Genomic DNA, 12,895 nt, shown 5'->3' with positions numbered 1-12,895 from the left:
GAGAAAGGACTTGGATTGCTTGCCGGCTCGAGGTCCTTTTCTTGCGTTTGCAGTCTCCATTCGATCAGAATAGGTCAAAGCCACTAACCCTTTTTTCTATTGAGGAAAAAAAAATCACCAAAAACCGTAAACTATTTCTACCGTGACATATTTATTCAAACTCATTTATACAACACAAAAAACCCCAAACTTTTATCTATATCACACATTTACTCTAAACCTTTTTTAGATATCCAAAATCCCAAACTTATACCCATACAACATATTTTCCACAATTTATTTTTTGTAACACTAAAAATCCCAAACTTGACGTAAATATGTCATAATGGTACAAATTTAGACTCGGTTTGTTTCACAAAAAATGTGGCGTTTCTAAAAAATATTTTATAAGAAATCATTTTCTAGGAAAATGATTATATTTTTCGGAGTTTAACTAAAATTTGAAAATAAATTAGAAAATATTTTTTGACGTTTGGTATGAAAAATCCAGTTTGATTTTCCTCCTTGCACTCATCTCAATAATTTTTTTATTTCTTTAAAAATCAAAATTTTTAAGTATTTTTTTATATTTTTTTTCTTTTCCCCTCTTCTACCGGTCGCTAGCCACGGGGACGATCAACAAAGGCTGGGGGCTTGCTAGAGGTCGGCGATGCATGGTCTCGCTTACTCGTGGCTGGGCCAAGAAGAAGGAAATAGAAAAAAAAAAAAAAAAAAAGAAACGAAAAAAATTTAAAAATAAATAAATAATGAAAAGAAAGTAAAAAAGAATTAAAAAGGAGAGAAATGTGAAAGAAAGGAAGAAGGAAATATGAAGAAAATGTTTTCCTTTTCTAAAAAAGAGGAAAATATTTTCCTCACTTTTGCAAGAATTTTTTCCATGGGTAAAAAATATTTTCCGCTACTAGCTTATTTTTCACAAACAAATGCCGAAAATTTTGAAAAATATTTTTCTAAAAGTTGTTTTTCACGAAACAAACTAATCCTTAGAGTTTTTAATGTCACAAGAAAAAATTTGAGGTAAATGTATCACATTGGTATAATTTTTGGGTAAATGTATCACATAGGTATAAATTTGGGATTTGTCTGTGTCACCAAAAAAAAAAGCTTGGATAACTGTGTCACAATGAGCATAATTTAGTATTTTTTATGGCTTTTTGTCTTTTTCTTGTTCAATAGTTTTTTTTTTTTTTGTCGAAATTCTTTTTCAATAGTTTGGTTCTTATGAATTTGACGCGTTTTGGGGGGAATTTTCACCGGTTGGTGGACTGTCGTGATATTATTCTTGGCATTTTAAATGCGACCAATGTTTAGAATATGGATGTTGGAAAGGAGAGATACGTGCTCGCTAGTTTCTTGTAGGAGCTGTTGTGGACGTGCCTCGGTGTTTGGCCTTGAAGTCTCAACTTCACCTAAAGACTCTCTCTCTCTCTCTCTCTCTCTCTCTCTCTCTTCAGATAGTGGGATCCAATTTTTTCTTGAATTAGGTTAGGTTAGGGTTAATTATTGTCACTTTCCATTCATTCAAAAGTTTACCGGGTCTCTGCTTTTCATATTATCTACCATTAATCAATTACCATCTACTTATCCATCATATCGTCGTTTTCCTTTTGTAAAGATTCGATCATGAGCCTCGCGCCAAGCCCAACCATGCTCCAATTGTCTTAGGAAGAAAACGCAATCCTTTCATATCCTGGTCTGGCCTGGACAATGACTCCCAGTGCGGTTCACCCATTGATCAAATCTAGTCTAAACTTGATTGTTCGGTATCTTAATGTTGTTTCCACATGTCGAGAGGAAGTAACTAGTATCTCGAGTCTGAGTCAGTCAGACTGTAACATGATTTTCATGATATTTTTACGAAAAATGTCGAGATTCTTTGCATATCAATTGAGATTAACAAGGAAAATCCAAAAGAAAGGTCGAATGTTTAGTTGTACTGCAGGTCGTGTGGATCATGCAACTTGAAGATTGTTATTACGAGACTGGGTCGTTAAGGAAACTCGAAGGGACAGAGGATGATGTATGCACGAGCTCATGGAAGTTGGATGGGTCAACTTTACTACTGATTACCGAGTCATGAGTCATGGCTGTGCCTGGGGGTCGGTTACTCAGTGAACATCCATGGATAGTTTGTCGATGAAGTGCGTTTACTCGATCAAACTAATCTCCAACTAATAAAAATAATTGCATCTGTTTTAAAACCCATTTACAAAGTTAAGTATACATCATTATTGAGTTAAATATTTAGTTATCGTATGTCACGTCATTTTACATATCAAGATTTTTCTTAAATAACACTCTCTCTCCACGCATCACTCTATTTCTTGTTAGAAGAGGAAGTCTACCTAGTTAGATGAATTCGAGAATCCTGAATATTAAAAAACACTGGAGTCTCACACTAAAATTTTACAGAAAAGCGTCGTGGTGAATATATTTTGTGATGTGATTGATTCTGTCCATTTGCTTTTCATTCTAAGAATAGGGTACTCAACCTTCCACACGTGTACTCCTGTGTTTAGACAAACTATTCCATTCGCAAGAACTTGATAAGGCTCTGGTACGACGGGTTCGACTCTGGTAATTACTTTCACAATAAAGCATCATCATTCAAATACGAAATTTACCACTTCCAAGCCAAGCTCGGTCGCCAAAATTCATCATTTCCTATAAAATCAATATATTATAACCAACGTTTTCCTTTCAAAATCTCCAAAGCCGGCATAGTTGGTTGGGGCATATAGAGGATTTTTTTTAGCTCAGAAATTAGATGTCAGTCGTTCAAATTTCACCAACTACGCGCATAACCAAATACTTGAGTTTAACCCATTCACGAGAGGATCGCCGGACGTTGAACAGGCTTCTAGTCAATATAGAAAGGCTGCCCAGTAATGTCCTTTGGAAGGTCAAGCATACCATTGATGAAAGTAAGATAAGAAGAAGATCCAAATCGTTTTCAGGTTGTTGAGAGACTACTGAGTTTCTATCAGAGGCAAAAGGCATCGAACTTTCTCACGCCAACCAAGCATTTTATTAAATACTTTCTGTTTCCTCTCACTGAGCGGAAAACTTCCATCGTGCTCTTGACTTGCAGAGATCCAACTCTTTTTGGTCATGGCTTATGAGTGGATTGGTGCCTGGTGGAGACTTGGGGAAGTGAAGGATGAATTTATATTCAGATTTACTGAGTCAATAAGATGGGGTCCTTTGGCTTGAAGAAATCAAACCTGGTGTTGGCAAGGCCTGCGCACAATTAAATAAATTTGTCGAAAAAACAAATTGACAGGTAATTCGAGAAAGAAAAATGACAGTTATTTTGTTTTAGAAGAATAATGAGTGGGTGAAGTTATTTCTGTAGCGGAGGAAATCGATGTGTGAATGGTGGATGGCAAGGTGGTGCATCCATCCCGATCCGGTTCAATCCCGATCCAATCCCGAAACCAGACCGGATCGTGGGCTGGACCGGCCGGCTTTAGGTGGTTTCCAGGAGGACCGGTCCGATACCACATAAGGAATCGGAACGGCCGAGATTTCTTAATTTTTCTTATCATTTATTTTGAAGCAAACTCTAATTAGTAAATTTTTTTTTTTCTTTTAATTTTGGGAAACTCCACTTGTAGGGGATGGAAGAAACCAAAAAAGAAGAAGAAGAAATCATCGATTCCAAGACCGACCCTAAAACTGGACCGGAGGAGTCGGTCTGATTCCGGGTTCTAGGGTAGGAACCGATCAACCCTAGTAGAATGGATATATATGTCAATTTTTTCTTATTATGTTATGAAGGATAATTTTAGAAGGACTAGAGAACGATATTGAAATAAGTTTCCTAGTTATATAATAGTTAAAAAGAAAGACTTTGCTAGCATAACAATTTTTATGTGACTGTAAGATAACAACACGTTTTATGCCACAAATTCTTTCTCGCAATAATTTATAATTATCTGTTATTTATTTTTTGTGACCCAAAATAAAAAATTAATCTCGCAATAAATTAAATACAATTACGTAATCATTTTTTCTAAGAAGAATAATAGTTGTTTTTTAGTAGAATAATGGGTGAGTGTTGTTATTTCTGTAGCCGAGAAAGCCGATATGTTAATGGTGGGATGGCAAAGGTGTGCATCGATCCCGATCTAGTCCGCTCCCGATTCAATTCGAGAACCGAATCAGATTGGGCTAGACCGTCTGGTTTTAGGTGATTTTAATGTGTGCATGGGCGAGTGATTCCACCGGTAGGGATTTCTCGGAGTGAAGTGCTTGCAAATGGTATCAATTGGGTTAAGTGTATGGACGGTATATGGGGATTTCAGAATTAAGTGTATGGACGGTATATGGGGATTTCAGAATTAAGTGTATGGGATGGTGTATGAGAATAGTAAGTAACCGATAGGATGAACGGGAAAAGTACACTAGAAGTGCCATAACTTTTGTACAGCGTTCACTTGAGTACCATAACTTTCAAAACGTTTACTTAAGTGTCATAACTTTTAAAAATCGTGTACTTGAGTGCCATGTTGACATGGCGGCCGGAAAAGCTAACGTGGCGATCGAGAAAGCTACCGTAGACGCTGGAAAAGCTATTGTAGAACACCGAAAAAGTTACTGTAGTGCGCCGGAAAGATGACGTGACACGCGAAAGGCTGACGTGACACGCCGGAAAAGTTACTGTAGCACTCAAGTGAACAATTTTGCTCCGACGTGGCACTTAAGTGAACAATTTTGAAAGTTATGGCACTTAAGTGAATGTTTTGAAAGTTATGGCACTCAAGTGAACGCCATACACAAGTTATGACACTTCTAGTGTACTTTTCCCGAAAACGAACTATACCGAGGTGTAAAAAACGAACCACCACCAACGATACAAAACGAATGATAGTATGATCACCACCAAAGCCTAAAGATAACACTATCCTAAAATGAAAGCTCACCGCCATCGTATAAGGGCTACGCCACCAATCATGGATAAAGGGCTTTTTGGCTTACACCAAGGAATAATCTACTCTCTAAGGATAAAGATGCTGAAGGTTTATAGTTCAACTCATACAAAGGAATTCTCATTCATTCAATCAAGTCTGTGTTACATTGGAGAACTCTCCTCATTATATAAAGGGACTCGGACATAAGAATATAAGAACTATAAAAACTTTACAACTACCCAACCAACTAATAATGATTTGGGAACTAGAGAACCCTTTAAATTCATAGGAACTAGAACATGTAGTAAAATACCGAGTAACTAGAACTTTGACCCTAAGGACTTACAAGATAATTTAAGATTCATAAAACTAGGGCTAAAGACACTTTACCAGAAATAAGCAAGACTCTAAACAAAGACTCTAAATTTGTCCATTAGCATGGTCCAGCAAATAACCATCTTGACATGTCACTAAACAAGAAATGACATGGTTTAGAATAGCCTCCCATTGATATGTTGATGATTAACTTTGAAATCGGCTACTAACTTGGTAAATCGATAATTTAATCTGCTAGGAAAGAATCGGCATCTAGTCTTATTGAGCTTAATTGGCCCAAATCAGGAATCGCCTTAATAAGCAACCGACAAGGAAGAATCACAACTCCTTAATCGTAACTCCATTATCGGAATCTCGGTTGTTGGCATCTCGATTGCTAGTTTTCACACCGATAACTTCATCTTGAGCTTGAATCCACCGAAACAAGTTATGACCAAAATCTTCTTTAGCATGAATAGACATTAATGTTGCTTGACTAACCGACGAAACCATGTGGAAACTTATGGATTGTTCCTTAGAATCGGCTGCTCCTGCATATTTAGTCGGATTAACCGACGAGGATTGAGTTGAGCTTGCAAGCCGATGGATAGAACCCAATGCTTCCACATCAAACTCCCCAGGTTGAAAAAGATTTGTCCTCAAATTTGTTGTGGCTTCTTGTCTCCATGATTAGATATTGTGAAATTTTCCACAATCGAAAAGGAACTTGATTCCCAAAATTCTCGGGACGGCCTCTCCAACGAACAAGATAGTACATATTCTTCATACTAATAAGTACAATTGTATTCTGACATTTGATGAGCACTTTTGGCAGCATCGGGGCATATGAAGTGAGGGGTGATGTCTCCAACCGTCACAATTATTCCCTCATTCTTTATGATCTCGGCATTTGCCTTAAGACACTTTTTCAAGGATTCACCATACGTAATATCAAAGTTGCTTGAGGGTACATAGATGATCATCATCTCTTCTTCTCTAATTTGTTCCACGATTTCTTCTTGCTCGTCCACTTCCGGAACAACCATTGTGTATAGAGCCCTCTGGATGAATAACAACTCTCCAGTATCAACTTGTTCCATCTCCTCCTCTCGATCTTCAAATTCGAAACCATTTTAATCGGAATCATGCTCAGTCACTTGAAGTTCCAAGTCGATCTTCTCAATTTCTTGAAGAGTCATAACTCTCCGATTAGGACAATTGATATAAAAGCGTCCATGACCATGGCATTTGAAACACTTTTGATCTCTACCGCTAGTCTGTTTGGAGAGTTCATTGACAAACTCCGTGGCATTCTCCTTTTCTTCACCCTATTCCGATACATCATCATCGATTTGGTAAGAATTAGAATCGTCAAAGGAAGTTGTACCTTCAATTGGAGGTTTGGTTGAAAAGCTTTTGCCATGCTTGAGTTGCTTCTCGACATTTAAGGCTAGCTTGCAAACATCTTTGAAAAATCAATATGGTTGAAGTTCAAGCAAAATCAGCAATTTCTCGATTCATTCCGCCAAGGAATCGAGCGATGGCTTACTCTTGCGATTTTGGAACATTACATTTCATCATGAGTTGCTCAAACTACCTGATGTATTCTTCAATATTCATCCCGCATTGCTTGAGCGAATTCAGCTTCAAGAACAGGTTACGCTTATAGCTAGCGGGCAAGAAGCTCTTCTTCAGTAGTTTCTTGAGTTTTTCTCAAGAATGAATCTTTCTCATCCCATCCCTGGTTCATTAAAGCTTTAAGTTCTCCCACCATAGAGAAGAATATTTCGTCAATTTCAACATAAGAACCTTACATTCCTTCTCATCCGAGTATGACTTGAAGTCAAAAACTCATTCGATCGCATGAAGCCAATCCACAAAGTCATTAGGATTGAGACTTCCTTAAAACTTAGGGACCTCCACTTTGACGGCACGACCATTTTCTTTTCACCTTTCTCTTCTTTGCCGGGCATGGTATTCTGAATCACTAGTGTTAGCTCATATAGAACCAGAATCATCAGCAGAACTTCTTCGAGAATCTGAATCGTAGCATCGATGTCGTTCGTCGGGATGTCTTGCTGGTTGTTCTTGTCTCACCGAATTCTCTAGGCGATCAAGGACTCTCTCCAGTTATCTTTGGAGACTTTGGATGGCACAATTTCACCTTTTGTTGTGCGCTTGGTCCAAAGCTAAGCCTTTTGAAACAAGATCATCCATGATCCGTAAGGATGGATAAGAGAAAAGAAATCACTCAAAATGTGTTCAACCTTGAGTTCCGATACCAACTTGACGCGTTCGTGGGCGAGTGATTCCATCGGTAGGGATTTCTCAAAGTGTAGTGCTTACAAACGATATGGATTAGGTTAAGTGTATGGACGGTGTATGAAAATTTCGTGATTAAGTGTATAGGATAGTGTATGAATACGGTAAGTAACCGATAGAAAACAAACTATACTGAAGCGTAAATGACGAATCACCAGCCGACGATACAGAATGAATGATAGTAAGATCACCACCAAGTCTCAAAATAACACCAGCCAAGGATGTCGCGACCTAAAATAAATTTAGGCTAGTAGATTATCAGGTTAATTAAAGACTAACCTAATACGGACTCTCCCAAGCCCTACCAACTCGCAACTTTGGTTAATTAGAATGATTTAGAATTCGGAATTGCCACTAATCATTTTTGGTAGGTTAGTTAGAAACCTAAATAAAATAGCGGAAGTATTATTTTATCCCTACGAACTAGAGATTAAGGATTTGGGGATTTGATTACATTAACTTATTAAAGCTAATGCCTTTTCGGTACCTTAATTCCATGAGATATCCTAGGTCGGCAACTCAAGCTTGATTGAATTCGCTTTAAGTTCAAATGAGGTGTTCTTAATGTTTTCTTTTTTTTAAAATGAAATATGATATGAATGAAAGCAATAACATGAGACTACCTAAATGACGGATGATATGCAAAACATGCAAATTTAATGTTAAGTTAACATATATGCAAAATTAAGTAACCAACTTAAAACATGCCATATGATATATGACCTATATGCAAGGATGTTTATTCAAGCAAAAATCATGGATGATAATGTGTTCCAACATGCAGGCAATTGAAATAGCAAATGAACTAAACATCCAAATCAACCCGATTAGACTAAAATACAAAGAAACTAAACATGCTTTTTTTACATCACATAACTTAGCATGATGTGGCATAGAGACAAGCATATATGACATGACAGATCTTGTTATGCAACATGTGATTTTTTCTAAAATAACGATGCATGAGTATGTAATTTTTCGAAAAAATATGGTATGCAAGATGGGTGATAATTGAAAACATGATATGCAAAATATGAGATAGGCAAAAATATTATAATGCAGACATGGATAATATGCATGAGATGGAATAGGAATGCGTCGGCTTGGGCGATTACTTCAATCAAGGGGAGCGAATTAACCATCCCCGAAGGACGGAACCCATAAGGTTTATGGCTATACTCTTTTTCCCTTTGTAAGTTTTTTTTTTTTTTCCCATAGGGTTTTTACTTGCTAAAGGTTTTTAATGAATTAGCCTACATGCAATGACTATGAATATGAGGGGGAACATTATACGCATTGTACTCTTTTTCCCTTCGCCAAGTTTTTCTCCCACTAAATTTTTCTTGGCAAGGTTTTTAATGAGGCAGTTTAAATACCGTATAATAAAAAGGTGAACATCCAAGGGAGGGTGTTATAAATATATTAACAACATGTAGATGTTTCACCTCACCATTTCCTCTTCCAATATATGTTACAAATACATTGATATATATTGATGTATATTAATATGGATTGATGTTTCACTTTTCATATTCCATGAGCGGCTTTTCCTCTCTCGGTGTAATGTATCTTCTAGCCTATAAATAGAGGCTTTTGTAAATTTGTTAATAAAGGAAATAGGTTAACATTTGCTCCCCACTTCTCTCTTATCTCTTCTCTCATATTTCAAGTTGGTTTTATATTTCTGAGTTGATATCAAAGATCATCGTTTACTTTGATAATAGTAGGTAAATTTTTGTTAATTAAAAGTCAAGGTAGAGGCTAGCAGGATTTACAAAAATGCCAGTATTTGGAATTTTATTTGTTTTTGGGACGGCGTCGTTCTCTTGAATCTCCTTGCTCCCTCCGTGGGAAAAAGAGCGAAAAAAAAAATCAGAGAATCTAAAGAAATCACATCCTATCCACAGAAGAAAATGAAGCAAGGACTTCTCCAATGGCATCCTTGCCCCCGCCACCACCCCTCTCTCTCCTCCTCCTCCTTCCTCCTCCACTCGCCCATCCAGAGAGCCAGAGTCGCCGGACGGCCCTCGCCTCCTCCTCCTCCGGCGGCAATCTCCGCGGCTCTCGAGTCCGCCGGCGCCGAGGCCCTGACGGCTAGAGAGCGGAGGCAGCTCAGGAACCAGAAGAGAGAGAGCCGGGCAGCCTATAACTGGCGGGAGGAAGTGGAGGAGCGGCTCATCAAGAAGCCCAAGAAGCAGTACTCCTCCTGGACCGAGGAGCTCAACCTCGATAACCTCGCCAAGTTGGGGCCTCAGTGGTGGATCGTCCGCGTCTCCCGCGTCCGGGGCCAGGAGACCGCCGATTTGATCGCTCGCTCGCTCATCAGGAGCTTCCCTGACGTCGAGTTCAAGGCGAGTTTCTGGACCAATCGATTTTGGCCTCGATACTTGATGAGGAGTTGGTGGATTCTCGTTAGAATTTGCGTTTCAGGGACGATGAATTTGTGTTTGGTGCGTCCCCGAAGTGGTTGTTGAATTCTAGATGAATATAGGCTAATCTCAATGTTTTGGGACAAGTTGGTGGATTCTCGTTAGAATTTGCGTTTTAGGGACGATGAATTTGTGGTTGGTGCGTCCCCGAAGTGTTTGTTGAATTCTAGATGAATATAGGCTAATCTCAATGTTTTGGGACAAGCTGGTAGCTGACTCTAGTATCTGTATGAGTAAGCAATTGTGGAATCATTCGAGACCAGTGAGGAATTCTCGGAACAGTGGATGATGATGAAGAAATCATTTTGCCCCTCTTGGAGGAGTTCTCCTCCTACATTTTCAGGATGTAGTTAATCAAAATGCTAACACGGAGAGTTATGTATGGAATTTGATTAAGGATTTATGATATGGTTTACTATTAGGCTGAACTTGGAGGCTAAATCTAAGATTCAGGTTAGAACTGGGGGACATGAAACGTGGAAATTGTGATAGATATGATTTCAGGAGCTCACCCTCATCATGAGGAATAATCGATCTTAGTGACGATCCTGGACATGGTGTAACCTGCTTAGTTTCATGATGCATGGTCAATTTAGTGAGTCCTGCTCCTTTTGGAATCTCTCTCTTAACGGTATGTATCTTTAACATTTGATATGCTTCATTTAGAAGCTCTAACATCGCTTCCGCGTTGAAGCAACTTTACTCTCCCTCTCCAATGAAATCGTCAATTTGACAGATACCGTCCATCATTTAACGATAGAGTGCCATTTCTGAATGTGTGGTTCAGATCATGTTTTAGGTGCTCTCTTTCTTGCTTGATCTTTATCATCGCCTTGGATTGTGCTTTAGATGTAGCCACCAGGGAACTATATCTACTCGCTCTCATATTGCTAGCTTGTAATTTCAGGTATATGCTCCAGCTGTCCAAGAAAAGAGGAAATTAAAGAATGGTTCTTACTCCGTTAAAGCAAGGCCCCTCTTTCCAGGATGTGTTTTCTTAAGATGCATTTTAAACAAGGAGTTACATGACTTCATTAGAGAATGTGATGGAGTTGGAGGCTTCGTGGGATCAAAAGTTGGAAACACGTGAGTAATTGCATTCCTGTACTTTGCTTGCAAAACCTGTTCTCTTCTTTGTTAGACTTAGAGGATAGGTTTTGGCTTAGTTGTAGCATGTCTGAATTCTTCATTTGGCTGTTCTGAAGACAAAAATTTTATCTGTATTTACTTAAGTATACTGTTAGCTGTAACTATGATCCATCAATTGTCTTAATGTTTAGTCCACTGTGCACTGCCATCTACATAGATGTTTAATGTGAAAACAAGAAGCCAAAGTTTTTCTTGTCCTCTGAGAATCTTTCTAGCCACAAGTTTTCTTTACCCTTTGAGAATGTCTTAAGCCACAAGTACTTCTTACCCATCAAGGATTACAATTCCCCATCTGCATTAGAATCTTTATTTTCCTGTCCTGCCTGTCTGGGTGTCCTGCAAACCTAAACTCATCTTTCTCACAGGCCCTTGGATTTGCTTTTAAATTATGTACTTCTCTTTCTTAGCTATGTGCTGTTTTGTTCATTCAGAAGAAGGCAGATAAACAAGCCTCGGCCAGTATCTGAGGATGACATGGAAGCTATCTTCGGGAAGGCAAAAGAAGAACAAGAGAAGACCGACCGAGCTTTCAAGGATGAGCAAGTTTCTGAAACCCTCAAGTCTGAAAAGCTTGATCTTACGGAAGATTCTTTGGAATCTGCTATAAAGCCAAAGCGCCAGTCCCAAAAATCTTCCAGCACACTCGATGGTTTATCTGCTAAAGAAAAATACAAGCTTCTTGTCCCGGGTTCCACTGTTAGAGTTCTGTCGGGAACTTTTGCGGGCTTTGAAGGCAGCCTCAAGAAGTTGAATCGCAAGAATAAAAAGGTAACATGCCTCGACATTTGCGGACTTTTTGCCTAGATTAATCCAAAGACATTTGCCCATATGCCTTATGAATGGGCTAACAGTAGTCCGTGCATCTATCTGTCAAGAAATAAGAAACATAACCAATGTACTCATCATTTGTAGGCTACTGTTGGATTTGCACTATTTGGGAAAGAAAGCTTGGTTGACTTGGATGTGGATGAAATTGTACCGGAGGTGGCATAACCATGGAATCTCTTTGATGAATCCCTGCCGAGTGGTAAGTTTGCTGGTCTTGTGCTCTTTCATACTTTAAGAGCTGTAATCGGGTCCTAAAGCATATGTATTCCACAATCTCATCAGAGAACATGCACTTTTTCCATACTTGACCGACATAGAAATGAACCATGGTCTCTCTTTTTAAAGTCCATGCTCGTGAGTGAATCCTGATATCAGAGACAATGTTGAGTTGATCAAGTTCTCATCGACATTCTTCATGCGGGCTCCATGTGAAGACGATGGCTATGTTTTAATCTGTTGACGATGAATTTGCAGGGTGATTGACCCAGAGGCATGCAGGCACATAGGACCGTTGATCATCATGCGCGTCGATCTGGGTTGTTTTCTGTTGGTATCGAATGGAAAACATTTAGAGATCAAAAGTTCTACTCGATACCAGGTGAGAGAAATAGTATCTTGTCATCAAAGTGACCCGTAGAAAATTCTATCCATTAGATCACCAAAAAAAATCTGATTGAAGTTGTAGAAAGAATAATGCTAGGCCGGAGTCTGTACGCTAACAAGTCAGATTCTAGTGATCGAGCTGGTCAATCTTCTTCTCATTGCAGTTCTTGTTCGTTTCAATCAGTCCTCTGTCTCATCGTAAGGGAAAAACAAGCGACTCCACTAAAAGCCCTCACCCACTTTTGTTCGAATCCTGCCAATATTCACGAGCTATTGAATTTCGATCGCATCTTGTCGCATGCCGTCTTTAAATTGGAGAGACCATGTACTTACAAA

At 38.7% G+C, this 12,895-nt stretch overlaps 1 protein-coding gene across 2 annotated transcripts; it reads left to right on the top strand.

Moving 5' to 3' along the window:
* Positions 1-9,405: 9,405 nt before the first annotated feature.
* LOC115734694 lies at positions 9,406-12,895 on the top strand. Of its 2 annotated transcripts, XR_007199332.1 has the most exons (6): positions 9,406-9,901; positions 10,887-11,065; positions 11,560-11,896; positions 12,041-12,155; positions 12,431-12,554; positions 12,744-12,895. XR_007199332.1 is itself a non-coding variant. In XM_030665591.2 (5 exons), exons 1-4 carry the CDS (start codon positions 9,464-9,466, stop codon positions 12,119-12,121), a joined length of 1,035 nt encoding a protein of 344 aa, XP_030521451.1. In that variant the 5' UTR covers positions 9,406-9,463; the 3' UTR covers positions 12,122-12,155; positions 12,431-12,722. The 2 variants fall into 2 exon arrangements, 1 of the variants encoding a protein (XP_030521451.1); XM_030665591.2 differs by lacking the exon at positions 12,744-12,895 and having other exon boundaries at positions 12,431-12,722.

Source organism: Rhodamnia argentea, chromosome 7 (assembly GCF_020921035.1).
Source record: "Rhodamnia argentea isolate NSW1041297 chromosome 7, ASM2092103v1, whole genome shotgun sequence".
In the NCBI taxonomy this organism is placed as follows: domain Eukaryota; kingdom Viridiplantae; phylum Streptophyta; class Magnoliopsida; order Myrtales; family Myrtaceae; genus Rhodamnia; species Rhodamnia argentea.
Note: the sequence above shows the minus strand (reverse complement) of the source record. Positions and strands in the feature narration are given on the sequence as shown.

Coding starts and splice junctions, on each gene's coding strand:
- LOC115734694 (XM_030665591.2), top strand. CDS start 9,464: ATGAAGCAAGGACTTCTCCAATGGCATCCTTGCCCCCGCCACCACCCC. Junction 9,902..10,886: donor TCCCTGACGTCGAGTTCAAG/GCGAGTTTCTGG, acceptor TTGTAATTTCAG/GTATATGCTCCAGCTGTCCA. Junction 11,897..12,040: donor TGAATCGCAAGAATAAAAAG/GTAACATGCCTC, acceptor CATCATTTGTAG/GCTACTGTTGGATTTGCACT.